This window comes from Salmo salar, chromosome 14, assembly GCF_965601325.2.
Source record: "Salmo salar chromosome 14, fSalSal1, whole genome shotgun sequence".
NCBI lineage: Eukaryota > Metazoa > Chordata > Actinopteri > Salmoniformes > Salmonidae > Salmo > Salmo salar.
In genome coordinates, this window is record NC_138304.1 from 91,287,917 (window position 1) to 91,306,320 (window position 18,404).

An 18,404-nucleotide genomic window follows, 5' to 3' on the forward strand; every position below is an offset into this window, starting at 1 on the left:
GGTGGGATGGCATTTACAAGCATCTGACTGGGTTATTTTTTTTGTCCTCGCTCTGTAGGTTTCCAAAAAAGTTGCCGATCTTATCCTGGAAAAACAGCCGTCCTATGTCAAGGTATGCTTTCTTCATTCTTTTTCCTTCCTCCTTTCCTGACACTGTATACATTTTAAAGTCTCACCCAAACTCTTCCAGTGTTTATTTACGCTGATTGATATCAACTGTCAATCAGTCATGCCAAAGGAGGTAATGTGGAAAATACCGGCATTACCATTACGGGGCGGCAGGTAGCCTAGTGGTTAGAGCGTTGGGCAAGTAACCGAAAGGTTGTTGGATCGAATCCCCGAGCTGACAAGGTAAAAATCTGTCGTTCTTCCCCTGAACAAGGCAGTTAACCCACTTTTCCTGGGCCGTCATTGTAAATAAGAATTTGTTGTTAACTGACTTGCCTCGTTAAATAAATGTTAAATAAAAAAAATAGAAAAAGATATATGACATACTGCGTTTGCCTTATAGACAGGTTGGTTGTTTAGCAACAAAAACATGCTCAACTATGGGGCAAAACTGACAGTTGGCTTAGAATGCTGACAACATGTCAACTATTTCATCTCCAATTTCTATTGAAAACATAAATTAAGTTGCACTTTTTGTCTCTCAAATACATTCAGTTGTTGGTTAGCTAGTATGGGAGAGTAGCCAGACGGAACCCACTCCTGAGAAAAAGGCACATGACAGCATGACGTGAAAGACTCTGAGAGCATAAGATAAAAACGATGTGGTCTGATGAAACAAATTTTACTCTGGTCTGAATGCAAAGTGCAATGTCCTGGAGAAAGACAGGCACAGCTCATCTGTCATTGAATGGAGCCAAATCGTTTATGAGAACCTGCTTCGAGTGCAAACGACCTTAGACTGGGGCGAAGATTTACATTCCACCAAGGCAATGACTCCAATCATACAGCCAAAGCAACGCTTGAATTGCTTGAGAACTAATGGGAAGTCCTTGATAGAGGTCGACCGATTATGATTTTTCAACTCCGATACCGATTATTGGAGGTCCCCAAAAAAGCCGATACCAATTAATCGGGCAAATTTTTTTATTTTTTAAAAATTATTATTATTATTATTATTTGTATTTTTTAAAAATGTATATATTTGTAATAATGACAATTACAACAATACTGAAGGAACACTTATTTTAACTTAATATAATACATCAATAAAATCAATTTAGCCTCAAATAAATAATGAAACATGTTCAGTTTGGTTTAAATAATGCAAAAACAAAGTGTTAGAGAAGAAAGTAAAAGTGCAATATGTGCCATGTAAAAAAGCTAACGTTTAAGTTCCTTGCTCAGAACATGAGAACATATGAAAGCTTTTGGTTCCTTTTAACATGAGTCTTCAATATTCCCAGGTAAGAAGGTTTAGGTTGTAGTTATTATAGGAATTATAGGACTATTATAGGACTCTCTATACGATTTGTATTTCATATACCTTTGACTATTGGATGTTCTTATAGGCACTTTAGTATTGCCAGTGTAACAGTATAGCTTCCGTCCCTCTCCTCGCTCCTACCTGGGCTCAAACCGGGAACACATCGACAATAGCCACTCTCGAAGCAGCATTACCCATGTAGAGCAAGGGAAACAACTACTCCAAGTCTCAGAGCGAGTGACGTTTTGAAACGCTATTAGCGCGCACCCGGCTAACTAGCTAGCCATTTCACATCGGTTACACCAGCCTAATCTTGGGAGTTGATAGGCTTGAAGTCATAAACAGCGCAATGCATTGCGAAGGGCTGCTGGCAAACGCACGAAAGGGCTGTTTGAATGAACGCTTACGAGCTTGATGCTGCCTACCACCGCTCAGTCAGACTGCTCTATCAAATCATAGACTTAATTATAACATAATAACACACAGAAATACGAGCCTTAGGTCATTAATATGGTCGAATCTGGAAACTATCATCTCGAAAACAAAATGTTTTTCCTGTCAGTGAAATACGGAACCGTTCCGTATTTATCTAACGGGTGGCATCCCTAAGTCTAAATATTCCTGTTACATTGCACAACTTTCAATGTTATGTCATAATTACGTAAAATTCTGACAAATTAGTTCGCAACGAGCCAGGCGGCCCAAACTGTTGCAAAGATCCTGATTCTGCGTGCAATGAATGCAAAATGACACAATTTCACCTGGTTAATATTGCCTGCTAACCTGGATTTCTTTTAGCTAAATATGCAGGTTTAAAAATATATACTTCTGTGTATTGATTTTAAGGAAGGCATTGATGTTTATGGTTAGGTACAGTCGTGCCACGATTGTGCTTTTTTGGCAAATGCGCTTTTGTTAAATGATCCCCCGTTTGGCGAAGTCGGCTGTCTTTATCAGGAAGAAATAGTCTTCACAGTTCGCAACGAGCCAGGCGGCCCAAACTGCTGCATATACCCTGACACATTTTCCCTAGTTAAAAGAAATTCATGTTAGCAGACAATATTAACTAAATATGCAGGTTTAAAAATATATACTTGTGTATTGATTTTAAGAAATGCATTGATGTTTATGGTTGGAGCAACGTGTACCTAAGCGATTATATGCAACGCAGGACAAGCTAGATAAACTAATAATATCATCAACCATGTGTAGTTAACTACTGATTATGAATGATTGATTGTTTTTTATAAGATAAGTTTAATTCTAGCTAGCAACTTACCTTGGCTTCTTACTGCATTCGCGTAACAGGCAGGCTCCTCGTGGAGTGCAATGTAAAGCAGGTGGTTAGAGCGTTGGACTAGTTAACCGTAAGGTTGCAAGATTGAATCCCCGAGCTGACAAGGTAAAAATCTGTCGTTCTGCCCCTGAACAAGGCAGTTAACCCACCGTTCCTAGGCCGTCATTGAAAATAAGAATGTATTCTTAACTGACTTGCCTAGTTAAATAAAGGTAAAAAAATATATAAAAATCGGCCAAATCGGCTTCCAAAAATACCGATTTCAGATTGTTATGAAAACTTGAAATCCCCCTAATTAATCGGCCATTCCGATTAATCAGTCGACCTCTAGTCCTTGAGTGACCCAGCCAAAGCCCAGACTTGAATCCCACTGTAAATCTGTGGAAAGACTTGGTTGCTGTTCACCACTGCTCCCCATCTATCTTAAACAGAGCTTGAGAAAATCTGCCAGGAATAATGGGAGAAAATCCCCAAATACAGATGTGCAAAGCTGACACAGACATACCCAAGACGACTCAAAGCTGTTATCTCTGCCAAAGGTACTTCGGATGTGAATACTTATGTAAATAAAGATGTTTCTAACATTGATTTTCAAGAAATGTACTAACATTTCTATTACATTTTTTAAAACTTTTATATCGTTTTGATTGGCTATGTATAGCCTAGCTATGCTATAATATTATTAGTTTGTATGTCTATATATAGCCTAGCTATCCTAAAATATTATATGGTTATTATATAGATTCTATGGCTATATATTTTTATTTATTTTTTATTTTTATTTCACCTTTATTTAACCAGGTAGGCAAGTTGAGAACAAGTTCTCATTTACAATTGCGACCTGGCCAAGATAAAGCAAAGCAGTTCGACACATACAACAACACAGAGTTACACATGGAGTAAAACAAACATACAGTCAATAATACAGTAGAAAAATAAGTCTATATACAGTGTGAGCAAATGAGGTGAGATAAGGGAGGTAAAGGCAAAAAAGGCCAAGGCAAAGTAGATACAATATAGCAAGTAAAACACTGGAATTGTAGATTTGTAGTGGAAGAAAGTGCAAAGTAGAAATAGAAATAATGGGGTGCAAAGGAGCAAAATAAATAAATAAATACAGTAGGGGAAGGGGTAGTTGTATGGGCTAAATTATAGATGGGCTATGTACAGGTACAGTGATCTGTGAGCTGCTCTGACAGCTGGTGCTTAAAGCCAGTGAGGGAGATAAGTGTTTCCACTTATATACTCTAGCTCTGCTATTATATTATATACTTTGTTTGTATGGCTGTGTATAGCCTAGCTATGCTGTAATATTATATAGGTGTTATATACTTTGTATAGCGATTATGTAGCCTAGCTATGCTATAATATTATTTAGGTATTATATATTGTTTGTATGGTGATATATAGCCTACCTATGACAATATTATATCGGTATTATATCGTTTGTATGGCGATATGTAGTCTAGCTATAATATTTAGGTATATCGTTTGTATGGCGATATGTAGTATAGGTATTATGTTATATAATTTGTGTGGCGATATGTAGTCTAGCTATAATATTTAGGTTTTATATCATTTGTATGGTGATATGTAGTTTAGCTATATTGTTATGTAGGTATTATATATTGTTTGTATGGTGATATGTAGTCTAGCTATAATATTATGTAGGTATTATATATTGTTTGTATGGTGATATGTAGTCTAGCTATAATATTATGTAGGTATTATATATTGTTTGTATGGTGATATGTAGTCTAGCTATAATATTATGTAGGTATTATATATTGTTTGTATGGCGATATGTAGTCTAGCTATAATATTATGTAGGTATTATATATTGTTTGTATGGCGATATGTAGTCTAGCTATAATATTATGTAGGTATTATATATTGTTTGTATGGTGATATGTAGTCTAGCTATAATATTATGTAGGTATTATATATTGTTTGTATGGTGATATGTAGTCTAGCTATAATATTATGTAGGTATTATATATTGTTTGTATGGTGATATGTAGTCTAGCTATAATATTATGTAGGTATTATATATTGTTTGTATGGTGATATGTAGTCTAGCTATAATATTATGTAGGTATTATATACTGCTCAAAAAAATAAAGGGAACACTAAAATAACACATCATAGATCTGAATGAATGAAATAATCTTATTAAATACTTTTTTCTTTACATAGTTGAATGTGCTGACAACAAAATCACACACAAATAATCAATGGAAATCCAATTTATCAACCCATGGAGGTCTGGATTTGGAGTCACACTCAAAATTTAAGTGGAAAATCACACTACAGGCTGATCCAACTTTGATGTAATGTCCTTAAAACAAGTCAAAATGAGGCTCAGTAGTGTGTGTGGCCTCCACGTGCCTGTATGACCTCCCTACAACGCCTGGGCATGCTCCTGATGAGGTGGCGGATGGTCTCCTGAGGGATCTCCTCCCAGACCTGGACTAAAGCATCCGCCAACTCCTGGACAGTCTCTGGTGCAACGTGGCGTTGGTGGATGGAGCGAGACATGATGTCCCAGATGTGCTCAATTGGATTCAGGTCTGGGGAACGTGCGGGCCAGTCCATAGCATCAATGCCTTCCTCTTGCAGGAACTGCTGACACACTCCAGCCACATGAGGTCTAGCATTGTCTTGCATTAGGAGGAACCCAGGGCCAACCGCACCAGCATATGGTCTCACAAGGGGTCTGAGGATCTCATCTCGGTACCTAATGGCAGTCAGGCTACATCTGGCGAGCACATGGAGGGCTGTGCGGCCCCCCAAAGAAATGCCACCCCACACCATGACTGACCCACCGCCAAACCGGTCATGCTGGAGGATGTTGCAGGCAGCAGAACGTTCTCCACGGCGTCTCCAGACTCTGTCACGTCTGTCACGTGCTCAGTGTGAACCTGCTTTCTTCTGTGAAGAGCACAGGGCACCAGTGGCGAATTTGCCAATCTTGGTGTTCTCTAGGCAAATGCCAGACGTCCATGCACGGTGTTTAGCTGTAAGCACAACCCCCACCTGTGGACGTCGGGCCCTCATACCACCCTCATGGAGTCTGTTTCTGACCGTTTGAGCAGACACATGCACATTTGTGGCCTGCTGGAGGTCATTTTGCAGTGCTCCTCCTTGCACAAAGGCGGAGGTAGCGGTCCTGCTGCTGGGTTGTTGCCCTCCTACGGCCTCCTCCACGTCTCCTGATGTACTGGCCTGTCTCCTGGTAGCGCCTCCATGCTCTGGACACTACGCTGACAGACACAGCAAACCTTCTTGCCACAGCTCGCATTGATGTGCCATCCTGGATGAGCTGCACTACCTGAGCCACTTGTGTGGATTGTAGACTCCGTCTCATGCTACCACTAGAGTGAAAGCACCGCCAGCATTCAAAAGTGACCAAAACATCAGCCAGGAAGCATAGGAACTGAGAAGTGGTCTGTGGTTACCACCTGCAGAACCACTCCTTTATTGGGGGTGTCTTGCTAATTGCCTATAATTTGAAATTTATTGTCAATCAGTGTTGCTTCCTAAGTGGACAGTTTGATTTCACAGAAGTGTGATTGACTTGGAGTTACATTGTGTTGTTTAAGTGTTCCCTTTATTTTTTTGAGCTGTGTATATTGTTTGTATGGTGATATGTAGTCTAGCTATGCGTGATAGTAAGTAATGAGATATAGTCTAGATGTAGATAAATGGCATGCTGACTGTGGTGGACATGATGTCATGTGGTGAGAGCTGTTTGACCCCCACTGTCCTGCTGCTGTAGCTTGTCCTGAGTGGGTTCTGCTCTTCCCCCTGTGGGGATAGCCAGACACAAAGGTCAGGGTCGTGGTTAGGCCGACACCCCGGACACCTGCAGTCACACTGATACAGCGGGTGCCACATTTATCATGACAGGAACTGCCAGCCCATTCACCCGTGATGTGTTCTGTGTGTTTCAGCCTCTCCAGTCAATACTGAAGCAACAGTGTGATGTTAGGGGATCCATGGTAACTGTCAGTTTAAGTCTCAGGCAAGATTGCTTGACATGTCATTTCTCCCTCCTCGTCGCCCTTTGAGAGTGGCTAGGCGGGTCTGTTAAAGCCGTGAGGTGTTGGCTGAACCTTATCCTCGGCTCCAGATGTGATGGAGCCATCACAGCTTGATATATAGTTGAATGACCGGGATTGGTGATTTAAAATGGGAGCTGCCCTACCGCGATGCTTATCGGCCAACTTAAAACAGAAGCCCTATAATTGAGTGGCCAAACTAGCCAATGTCTGAGAAAGCGGGAGATTGTCAGGGAGAAAGAGATTGGTACCAGAGTCATAGCCTGCATTCTAATGAATTACCCCCCGATACGTTGTCAGGTAATACAATGCTGACAAAGGAATCAAATGGACTTGGACAGTTGTTTTTCATTATTTTTTCGGTGCGAGCACTTACCCGCCATAGATGTTGCTATTAGTGCTTTGTCTTCCCTGTTGGTGCTGTGGCCCTCACCAACAGGCTATCGGGCTCATGGGGAGTAATAGACTGCGTTGAGCCGATCACTGCACCTTTCCATCAATGACCTGTAATACTAATAACTGCACTATACTGCATTAGCACTATGTACACCTCTGAACAGCACTATGTGCTCTATTCCTCCCTCTGCATCTATAGATACAGGTAACTTCCAAAATAATGTTAACTGTTGAGTAAATGAGGGATACAAAGTGTATTAAAGCAGGTGCTTACACCCGTGTGGTTCCCGAGTTGATTAAGCAATTAACATCCCATCATGCTTAGGGTCATGTATAAAATATATATATTTTTTTAATGTTTACTGTATTTATATTGTGTATGTTGTCTGTGTGTCTGTAGATTGTCTACTGCTGGCAGCACCTGTGTAAATGTAATTGGCCAAAAAAGTGATTCTGATTCAGTTTGATGGCATTGGAGCAGTTTGGTAAATTGAGCAGCTAGCTACTTGGAACTGTAAATTAAACATGAACTCTCGCTCTTCTTTGATGGTAGATTGGAGAACGGAGTGTGTATGTGTGTGCATATTTTTGATTGCAGACACATTTTTCTGAGCAGTCACATTTCCCCCCATACACATACAACCATTTATTTGAATGGGACAGGATCCAGGGCAATGTGTAGGCAGTGTGTTGGGGGCGGTGGCATACATTTCTTTATTTTTAAAATTTTATTTCACCTTTATTTAACCAGGTAGGCAAGTTTAGAACAAGTTCTCATTTACAATTGCGACCTGGCCAAGATAAAGCAAAGCAGTTTGACACATACAACAACACAGAGTTACACATGGAGTAAAACGAACATACAGTCAATAATACAGTAGAAAAATAAGTCTATATACAATGTGAGCAAATGAGGTGAGATAAGGGAGGTAAAGGCAAAAAAGGCCATGGTGGCAAAGTAAAAACAATATAGCAAGTAAAACACTGGAGTGGTAGATTTGTAGTGGAAAAAAGTGCAAAGTAGAAATAATGGGGTGCAAAGGAGCAAAATAAATAAATAAATACAGCAGGGGAGGGGTAGTTGTTTGGGCTAAATTATAGATGGGCTATGTACAGGTGCAGTGATCTGTGAGCTGCTCTGACAGCTGTTGCTTAACCTCTTGGGGCTATGTGGGACGCTAGCGTGCCACCCGTGGTGCACCCTATCAACAGCAGGTGCATTTCAAGAGCGGCAAATTTGAAACCAAATAAATGTCAAAATTCAAATTTTTCAAACATACAACTATCTTACACCCTTTGAAAGATAATGTGGTGATTGACAGAGTCGAAAGCCTTGGCAAGGTCAATGAATACGGCAGCACAGTATTTTTTCTTATCGATGACGGTTACGATATTGTTTAGGACTTTGAGCGTGGCTGAGGTGCACCCATGACCAGCTCTGAAACCAGATTGCATAGCGGAGAAGGTGCGGTGGGATTCGAAATGGTCGGTAATCTGTTTGTTGACTTGGCTTTCGAAGACCTTAGAAAGGCAGGGTAGGATAGATATAGGTCTGTAGCAGTTTGGGTCAAGAGTGTTCCCCCCTTTGAAGAGGGGGATGACCGCAGCTGCTTTCCAATCTTTGGGAATCTCAGATGACACGAAAGAGAGGTTGAACAGGCTAGTAATAGGGGTTGCAACAATTTCGGCAGATAATTTTAGAAAGAAAGGCTCTAGGTTGTCTAGCCCGGCTGATTTGTAGGGGTCCAGATTTTTCAGCTCTTTCAGAACATCAGCTGACTGGATTTGGGAGAAGGAGAAATGGGGAAGGCTTGGGCGAGTAGCTGTGGGGGGTGCAGTGCTGTTGACCGGGGTAGGGGTAGCCAGGTGGAAAGCATGGCCAGCTGTAGAAAAATGCTTATTGAAATTCTCAATTATAGTGGATTTATAGGTGGCGACAGAGTTTCCTATCCTCAGTGCAGTGGGCAGCTTATTCTCCCTGGACTTTACAGTGTCCCAGAACTTTTTAGAGTTTGTGTTGCAGGAAGCAAATTTCTGCTTGAAAAAGCTAGCCTTGGCTTTTCTAACTGCCTGTGTATATTGGTTTCTAACTTCCCTGAAAATGTGCATATCACGGGTCTGTTCGATGCTAATGCAGAACGCCACAGGATGTTTTTGTGTTGGTTAAGGGCAGTCTGGTCTGGAGAGAACCAAGGGCTATATCTGTTCTTGGTTCTAAATTTCTTGAATGGGGCATGCTTATTTAAGATGGAGAGGAAGGCGTTTAAAAAAAATAACCAGGCATCCTCTACTGACGAGGTCAATATCCTTCCAGGATACCCGGGCCAGGTCGATTAGAAAGGCTTGCTCGCTGAAGTGTTTCAGGGAGCGTTTGACAGTGATGAGTGGAGGTCGTTTGACCGCTGACCCATTACAGATGCAGGCAATGAGGCAGTGATCGCTGAGATCTTGGTTGAAAACAGCAGAGGTGTATTTAGAGGGCAAGTTGAATGAATATACATGAATATAGAACAGTTACTATGTCCAAACATCTCAGAGGATGACCTTCATGTCTCCTGATTGTTGCCAAAAATGTCTCTAACAGCCCACCTGGCGTGGAAAACTGTATGAGAAACAGTGATATACACTCTGAATGACCTAAAATGATGTATCCCATATCAGTCTTTCACAGTCAGCCTACCCAAGCTGTACTGTGGCTAATAGTAGACCAACCCAAGCTGTACTGTGCAGTAGGCTAATAGTAGACCAACCCAAGCTGTACTGTGCAGTAGGCTAATAGTAGACCAACCCAAGCTGTACTGTGCAGCAGGCTAATAGTAGACCAACCCAAGCTGTACTGTGCAGTAGGCTAATAGTAGACCAACCCAAGCTGTACTGTGCAGTAGGCTAATAGTAGACCAACCCAAGTTGTACTGTGCAGTAGGCTAATAGTAGGCCTACTATTGAAATGTAATTTAGACTTTTAAGTGTTTTTTTTTTTTTTAATCATGTCTTTGCTCTCAAAGTCACCATTTTTATTGAAAAACAACAAAATCGTATGTTCTAACTCCACAACAATGCTTGAACCACATCAGGAGACCATTTTGAGGTCTGGGAAAAATCTAAGAAATTACTTTTTTACCCTTTTAATTCAAATGTGCAGACACCTAGCTCTGTTGTTTGGTTAGCAGTTTCTGTCACATGAGATGGAGTTTGCAAAAGAAATTACCTCTGGATTGATGCATATAATCATGATATCATTCTGACAGGTTGGGATAGGCTACTATGTAGCTAGTAAACATTTAATAGAGAAGGTTTTTGGGAAAGCCTTTCCATCTACCAGAAGACGGTTAGGCCTATCATCATTGCTATATTGTTCCTGTTCCTTAATTATTTGAAACCTGGACGTTTTTCTTCCTATTATGAAGTGTGTCTTAGCTTGCTTCATAGCAGCCTGTAGCCAAAATCCCACTATGAAAATGTAGGCCTACTGCCATGTGCACATTGCTGCGCCTAAAATGTGAAGAAATAATCAACATTTTTAAGCTGAACATTCTGATCTGTTCCATCTGTCTTATTAATTGATACGGCGTGTACTTCCACCACACTACTTTGATACATATCAGTGGGGATTAAGAAGTGAGTATACGCAATGCTCACTGAAAAATAAGTGGGTATGTGGCGTATGCCTGCGTATACCCTCCACTACACCAATGGGATGCAGTCCACCACTTTAGAAGTACAGCCAAATGGTGAACAGCCCGTCGAGTGTCATTTGCTTCCCATCAAATCTCATAATCTTCAATTTCCGCCCAGGTCCTGGGTCGCTTGAGAAATGTATTATTACCCCAGTCGTCCTTGTGGATGACTTCTACCTATATCATAGTATTTTGAGGGGTTGAATTGGCCTTTTGCACCACTGTGTTTTGAGAAGATACAGTATCTGCTTGGGGCAGTTAGAGCGTTGGGCCAGTAACTGAAAGGTTGCTAGGTCAAAGCTGACAAGGTAAAAATCTGTCGTTCTGCCCCTGAACAAGGCAGTTAACCCACTGTTCCTAGGCCGTCATTGTAAATTAGAATTTGTTCTTAACTGACTTGCCTAGTTAAAGGTTAAATAAATAAAATACAAAATCGCTGCTGTGGTTGTCAGCTCGCTAACGAACAGGTGTACTCCTGGGAAGGTGGGAGATAGGGCAGAGGTCATGTATTATTGCCCAGGCTGCTGTGTGTGTGTGTGTCTCTGTCTCTCTGTAACCTGATGGGGATGTTCTATCAGATCTGCTGGGTGAGCTAAATAGATCTGTCTCCATAGTATAAATGGTATAAATGGTTAACTCTATAGTAGAGACCCCTCGCCGGCCTGTGTGTCTCAGCCATTCTAGCGAAATGGGCTGTGATGTGACCGGGTGTTGGGCTACGGCTTCCATTTGCTCAGTCAGGAAGTACGGTATAGGTGTGTGCGATAAGTTTCTGATGTTTTTCTGTATTTAGCTTGCATTCCACACACGCTGCTTCTTTCACAGACACAAATTATACCACTGAAAACCTAATTGTCATGCTAGGAAGTTTTCTGATGATTCACTGGGATTAAGGCCTTAACCTTGGCTGCCATTGGGGTGCAGGCGAGACCCGAGAGCTGTAGCTAGCTTCAGGTTTTACAATGGGATTTAGGGCCACTGGCCTGGGTATTAGCGAGAAACTTGGCTTACTGGTCGGTCTCACTAATGATGTGACTGTGCCGCGGTGAGTCACTAGTTCTTAATTCTCAGTGACTCAGCAGGGCTGCCACTAGACCACTCCGCCCTTTGGGCAAGGGCACGTCCAAGGACACTATTTGTTCAACATTAGTAATGGAGGTTGTTGAATTTGCTCTGAAAATACTACATTCATACTGTTCAACTACAGGCAACGATATGTCGGTCCTTGCAACTCTATTGCTCATCATGTAAGGCCTACTCTACTGCATAAGGGTTATTTGATCTTGTACACATTTGCGGCTAAAAGCTGAATTGCAGTACAAACGTAAAAGACTTAGATGTCTAGTAAGCCTCAGAGACTGATTCTGCTGGCAACACGGATCTGCATTATGTTTGATGGTGTATGGTCATTCAGTTGGTCTGGGAGAGGTTAGTTTGGGTACAGCCTGAGTCGTGTCCACTTGCATGTAGTAGTAGGCCTAATATGTCCCTCACTTCATGAGGTTAACAGCATCCATGCCCTTAAACAAGGAGTTGTTTGTGACTTGTTTTATGTCAACTGATCCAGCCAGTCAGGAGGCTATTCTCTATCCAGTTTGAATGGGATTGTTTGTTTTAGACGTCTGTTCTGACGTAAGAGCCGTTGCTCTCTGTTTGTCCCTCCTTTATCTACTGCGCTGAATCAATTTTCCACCTCGTATTCCCTCACCAAATAGTTGTTTTTAACATGACAGTATTCTTTGTGAAAATACATACAAAAAAAAAACATAACAGGGTTGTGTTGTCTTTCTCTGAATGCTGCCTCTTTGAGTCGTTGACCAGCCCCAATTATGTTCGCCTAAGATAACGTCAGTTAGCGTGCGCTCTCACCTTAAGGCGATGACAGCTGGCTCTTCATAAAAGAAGTCAGAATATCACTGTTCAGTGAATCCACCAGTAGCTGAGGGCATGTTCATTCTTTGAGAGGTCGCTGTTTGGTTGGCCTTTTCCATGTAAAACCAAACCACTCATTTCCTCTTTCCTTTACAGAACTCTTCCATTTCTCTCGGAATGTTTGTGTTTTTGATATTATGACACACTCATGCACAAACACACACCGTAGGGTTGATATGTTGAAGCCTTTGCCAGTGAGGCACTGGTACTGAATAGAGACAATGTATGGAGGAGAATGTGGTGTGGTGTTTTCTCATGGGTCACAGTGGGGTACGCAAGAGAAACAGAAGAACGTTTGGTACCCTGTGTGGGGGAATGATTCTCCCTGATTCACCCCATTAGTGACAGATGGGGCTCACAGGAAACTGGAGCAGATGAGAGACAATTCAACTGGCTTTAAAAGTTACAGTAACCCTTTATTATACACAGTCCTATTCCAGCTAGCATTCAATTCAATTGTTATCTTCTGTACTGTACCGTAACATTTTACGATGTGCGGAGTGGACTGTTAAAGAAAGAGTTACTTTGGTTGCTGTGTGAATTGTGATTGGGTGGACCAGTACGGAGAAAAATGTATGAAATGTATGCATTCACTACTGTAAGTCGCTCTGGATAAGAGCGTCTGCTAAATGACTAAAATGTAAAATGTAAAAAAATGGTCACTCAATGTGAATGGATCGCTTGTTTTCTGCAGGAGTTGGAGAGGGTGACGTCATTACAAACCAATCTACAGCTGGCTGCAGTGATCTGCACCAATGCTAGGAGGTAAGTACTCAGATGTGACCCACCCTCCTTCTCAAAGCTTGTTCTCTTCCATTGGGGATGCTTAGGGTTGAATATTCCTCAGCATTGAGCCTGCTAATTAATATCATTCCCACTGTGTACATGTACAACAAGTTTACCTGTACTTCAATTCAGTCAGAGTTGCAAAGCATTTTGAGACTACTCTAACAGAACTGTGCCAGGATGGTAAATGTTTTTCATGATGTCACTTCCTGGTTCCAGGCAGCTGAGTATTTCAAAGGAGGACTTCACCGAGGCCAGCCTGGGGCTCCTAGCCAATCAGAGGAGGAGACACCTGCTCACAGGGCTGCTGAAGTCACTGAGGACCATCAAGACCCTGGTAACTGTCCAAGTCACCTTGTTGCTTTAAATCCTGATTCAGACATGGATATCTACATGCAACACAATTCAGTTGTGGGATGTTACTTATTTCGTAATTGAGCGTCAACATTTAGGTTGTGGTTCTTGATAAAGATGATCAATCTTAAAGGCATACTTAGGGATTTTGGCAATGAGGCCCTTCATTCGACTCTGAGGAAGTAGATAAACTTGTGGATACCATTTTTATGTCTCTGTCCAGTATGAAGGAAGTTAGAGGTAGTTGGTGAGCCAATACTAACTAACGTTAGCATAATCTTAACAAGACTTCCAGTCATTTCGCTAACGCTAGTTAGCAGTTGTGCTAGTTAACAACTTACTTCAAACTGCAGACAGAGACAAAAATAGTATCCACGAGTTCATTTGACTCTGGGTAAGTAGATAAAGGGCCTAATTGCCAAAATCCCGAAGTATCCCTTTAACTGTTTTGCTTGTTGTTTTACAGCAAAGGACTGATGTTCGCCTCAGTGAGATGCTGGAGGTAAGAGACTCACGCACGAGTGCTCTAGGAAGCTGAGTTTAGATGAAGCTCGGTTATTAAATCCAGATCGTCATGAATCCCTGAATCCCATTTGTAATGGCAGACCATCCTAGACTCATTCCTGCTGCTGTCACCATAGCCATAGATTTCAATATATTGTAAGGCTAGCGACAGATATACAAATGAGAAGTATTTAGTTGTGGCCCATAGGATTGAAAAGAGCTGACGCTCTGAGTTATCCCAACAAGACCAAGCTACATACTACATGTAGCCCATGTTAGAGTAATGGGTTTAGAGTAGTGGTTACAAAACTTTTTTTTCCACTCTGGCTTACTTCAACACAATATGTTTGTATATTGCTGTATACACCAAAATATGTACTAATCAGGAAGTTAGCCCTAGTCTTTAACCAACCAAATGATGTTTGACAGAGTCAGGTTAATATCTGATATTCTCGTTCTTGGTTTGTGTCTCTGTCCTGTAGGAGGAGGACTATCCTGGTGCTATCCAGTTGTGTCTGGAATGTCAGAAGGCTGCCAGCACATTCAAACACTACAGCTGCATAAGGTATGTAAAGATTCCAACTACTACAGCACATTCAAACACTACAGCTGCATAAGGTATGTAAAGATTCCAACTACTACAGCACATTCAAACACTACAGCTGCATAAGGTATGTAAATATTCCAACTACTACAGCACATTCAAACACTACAGCTGCATAAGGTATGTAAAGATTCCAACTACTACAGCACATTCAAACACTACAGCTGCATAAGGTATGTAAAGATTCCAACTACTACAGCACATTCAAACACTACAGCTGCATAAGGTATGTAAAGATTCCAACTACTACAGCACATTCAAACACTACAGCTGCATAAGGTATGTAAAGATTCCAACTACTACAGCACATTCAAACACTACAGCTGCATAAGGTATGTAAAGATTCCAACTACTACAGCACATTCAAACACTACAGCTGCATAAGGTATGTAAAGATTCCAACTACTACAGCACATTCAAACACTACAGCTGCATAAGGTATGTAAAGATTCCAACTACTACAGCACATTCAAACACTACAGCTGCATAAGGTATGTAAAGATTCCAACTACTACAGCACATTCAAACACTACAGCTGCATAAGGTATGTAAAGATTCCAACTACTACAGCACATTCAAACACTACAGCTGCATAAGGTATGTAAAGATTCCAACTACTACAGCACATTCAAACACTACAGCTGCATAAGGTATGTAAAGATTCCAACTACTACAGCACATTCAAACACTACAGCTGCATAAGGTATGTTAAGATTCCAACTACTACAGCACATTCAAACACTACAGCTGCATAAGGTATGTTAAAATTCCAACTACTACAGCACATTCAAACACTACAGCTGCATAAGGTATGTTAAGATTCCAACTGCGCCGAATACAGTGAAATGCTTACTTACAAGCCCTTAACCAACAATGCAGTTTCATGAAAATACCAAAAAAAGTAAGAGATGAATAATAATTAAAGAGCAGCAGTAAAATAACAATGTGGAGGCTATATACAGGGGGTACCGGTACAGAGTCAATGTGGAGGCTATATACAGGGGGTACCGGTACAGAGTCAATGTGGAGGGTATATACAGGGGGTACCGGTACAGAGTCAATGTGGAGGGTATATACAGGGGGTACCGGTACAGAGTCAATGTGGAGGCTATATACAGGGGGTACCGGTACAGAGTCAATGTGGAGGCTATATACAGGGGGTACCGGTACAGAGTCAATGTGGAGGCTATATACAGGGGGTACCGGTACAGAGTCAATGTGGAGGGTATATAGAGGGGGCACCGGTACAGAGTCAATGTGGAGGCTATATACAGGGGGTACTGGTACAGAGTCAATGTGGAGGCTATATACAGGGGGTACCGGTACAATGTGGAGGCTATATATAGGGGGTACCGGTACAGCGTCAATGTGCGGTAGCACCGGTGTCGAGGTAATTGAGGTAATATGTACATGTAGGTAGAGTTATTAAAGTGACTATGCATAGATAATAACAGAGAGTAGAGGGGGGGGGGGGGGCAATGCAAGTAGTCTGGGTAGCCATTTGATTAGATGTTCAGGAGTCTTATGGCTTGGGGGTAGAAGCTGTTTAGAAGCCTCTTGGACCTAGACTTGGCGCTCCGGTACTGCTTGCCGTGCGGTAGCAGAGAGAAGTCTATGACTAGGGTGGCTGGAGTGTTTTGCAATTAGGGCCTTCCTCTGACACCGCCTGGTGTAGGCACTTTCCTGCATTTGACATTTGCGAGATGCAGGCCGGGTACTTCTATGCGTGCTTCTATGCGTGTTCAGGCGAGCGCTCCGTCAACATTAACAGGACAGAGAAGCCAGACACATGCTCATTGCTCACATGGAGCTCGTAAATGATGGTAAGAAATAAACCTAAACTTGTTTCTCACAAGTGTAGCAGGTTGTGAACCCTGGAAACAACGTTTCCACTCCTAGAATGAGAACGGTAAATTACTATAATTAGTACATGCTTTAACAGAAATTAATGTAACCAACTGACAGGGATTGACTGTTTTACAAACAGTAGGCTACCACATGGGCATTCATAAAAGTGCAATCTGGGCCGACACTGTATAGCCTAGGCTACTATTCTACTTTGCAAGGCGGCATATTGGCCAGGACCAGTGTTGATTAGTCTGTAAATTAAGAAAAGGTTCTGTATCAAGTTATACCATGCCAGGTTGGCAAGGATTTGACACAACATTAGCGCATTATAGGCCTGAGAGTCAGAACAACCTTGTTGACTACTGTTGAATAATTGATGAATAGTCAGACACATCCAATTTTTTTTTTTTAAGAAAACCAATTAATTTATATACTACCAAGCAATGAAAACGTGCATTGTATAAAAGAAAATCCAAACATCAAAACATGTTTTACTGACGTGCCATAGCCTATAGCGCTCATTGATGCTTTAAAAGGTTTATGGTTGCTACTCAGAGAAAGTGCTGGAATTAAAGTAGGTTCCAACAGAATTTAACTGTACAGGCTTTTAACTGTGGATTATAAATTCAACCCCTTTTTCTATCCCAAAACCTTTGTGTTTTACGGACAGTAAATGGACATTTGCTAATGGGTTCAAACCTTCTCATATTGTGGGCTTTAAAACCATCAGTGTGATAATGTATGTTCTGTAATGTACTGAAGACCGCCAGGCAGTCGGACGGACAGGGTTCGTGTTCAGACTTGTGAAAAAACATTATATTAGGTTACTTAATGACCATTTTACCAGGGCCAGGCTCATCTCCCCCTCTCCACCCCTCTCCCCCCTCTCTCCCCCTTTCCAGTGTGCGTTGGTGTGCAACAACAAAAAAGCAGTGGTATTTGAATTAATGACAGACTGCTGTGTGTGATCAGCGAGGTTGCACGTACCAGCAGATGAAACTGGTGGTACTACCCTCAATCGATAAGCCACGGACATAGATAATGGCCTGTCATTATATAATTAGGCTGTCCCCTGTGGGTGGGGGCGGCAGCATGCATTCTCACTGTTTTTCTCTCTCTTTAATACCCTATCTGTCATTGTCTCTCACTCTCTCATCCTCTTTCTTTCTCTCTCTCATCCCCTCATCTCTTTCTCTCTCTCATTCCCTCACCTCTTTCTCTCTCTCATTCCCTCACCTCTTTCTCTCTCTCATTCCCTCACCTCTTTCTCTCTCTCATTCCCTCACCTCTTTCTCTCTTTCTTATTCAGAAACTATCCTATTGATCCTTGACCTCGGCAATGTCATTTACAAAATAGTCCCCAGCACTCTACTCAGCAAACTGGATGTAGTCTATCACGGTGCAATCCGTTTTATCACCAAAGCCCCATATAACAACCACCACTGCGGCCTGTATGCTCTCGTTGGCTGGCCCTCGCTTCATATTCGTCGTCAAACCCACTGGCTCCTGGTCA

General features: G+C 41.7%; 1 protein-coding gene across 2 annotated transcripts in view; it reads left to right on the forward strand.

The window, feature by feature from the left end:
* Positions 1 to 18,404, forward strand: part of LOC106570454 (VPS50 EARP/GARPII complex subunit) — a 266,801-nt gene that overhangs the window by 81,632 nt on the left and 166,765 nt on the right. For both annotated transcript variants that reach the window (XM_045694895.2, XM_045694896.2), the window contains exons 5-9: positions 59 to 112; positions 13,490 to 13,560; positions 13,801 to 13,918; positions 14,402 to 14,437; positions 14,922 to 15,004. In XM_045694895.2, coding sequence (XP_045550851.1) covers positions 59 to 112; positions 13,490 to 13,560; positions 13,801 to 13,918; positions 14,402 to 14,437; positions 14,922 to 15,004 — 362 coding nt within the window. The remainder of the gene's footprint in view (positions 1 to 58; positions 113 to 13,489; positions 13,561 to 13,800; positions 13,919 to 14,401; positions 14,438 to 14,921; positions 15,005 to 18,404) is intronic.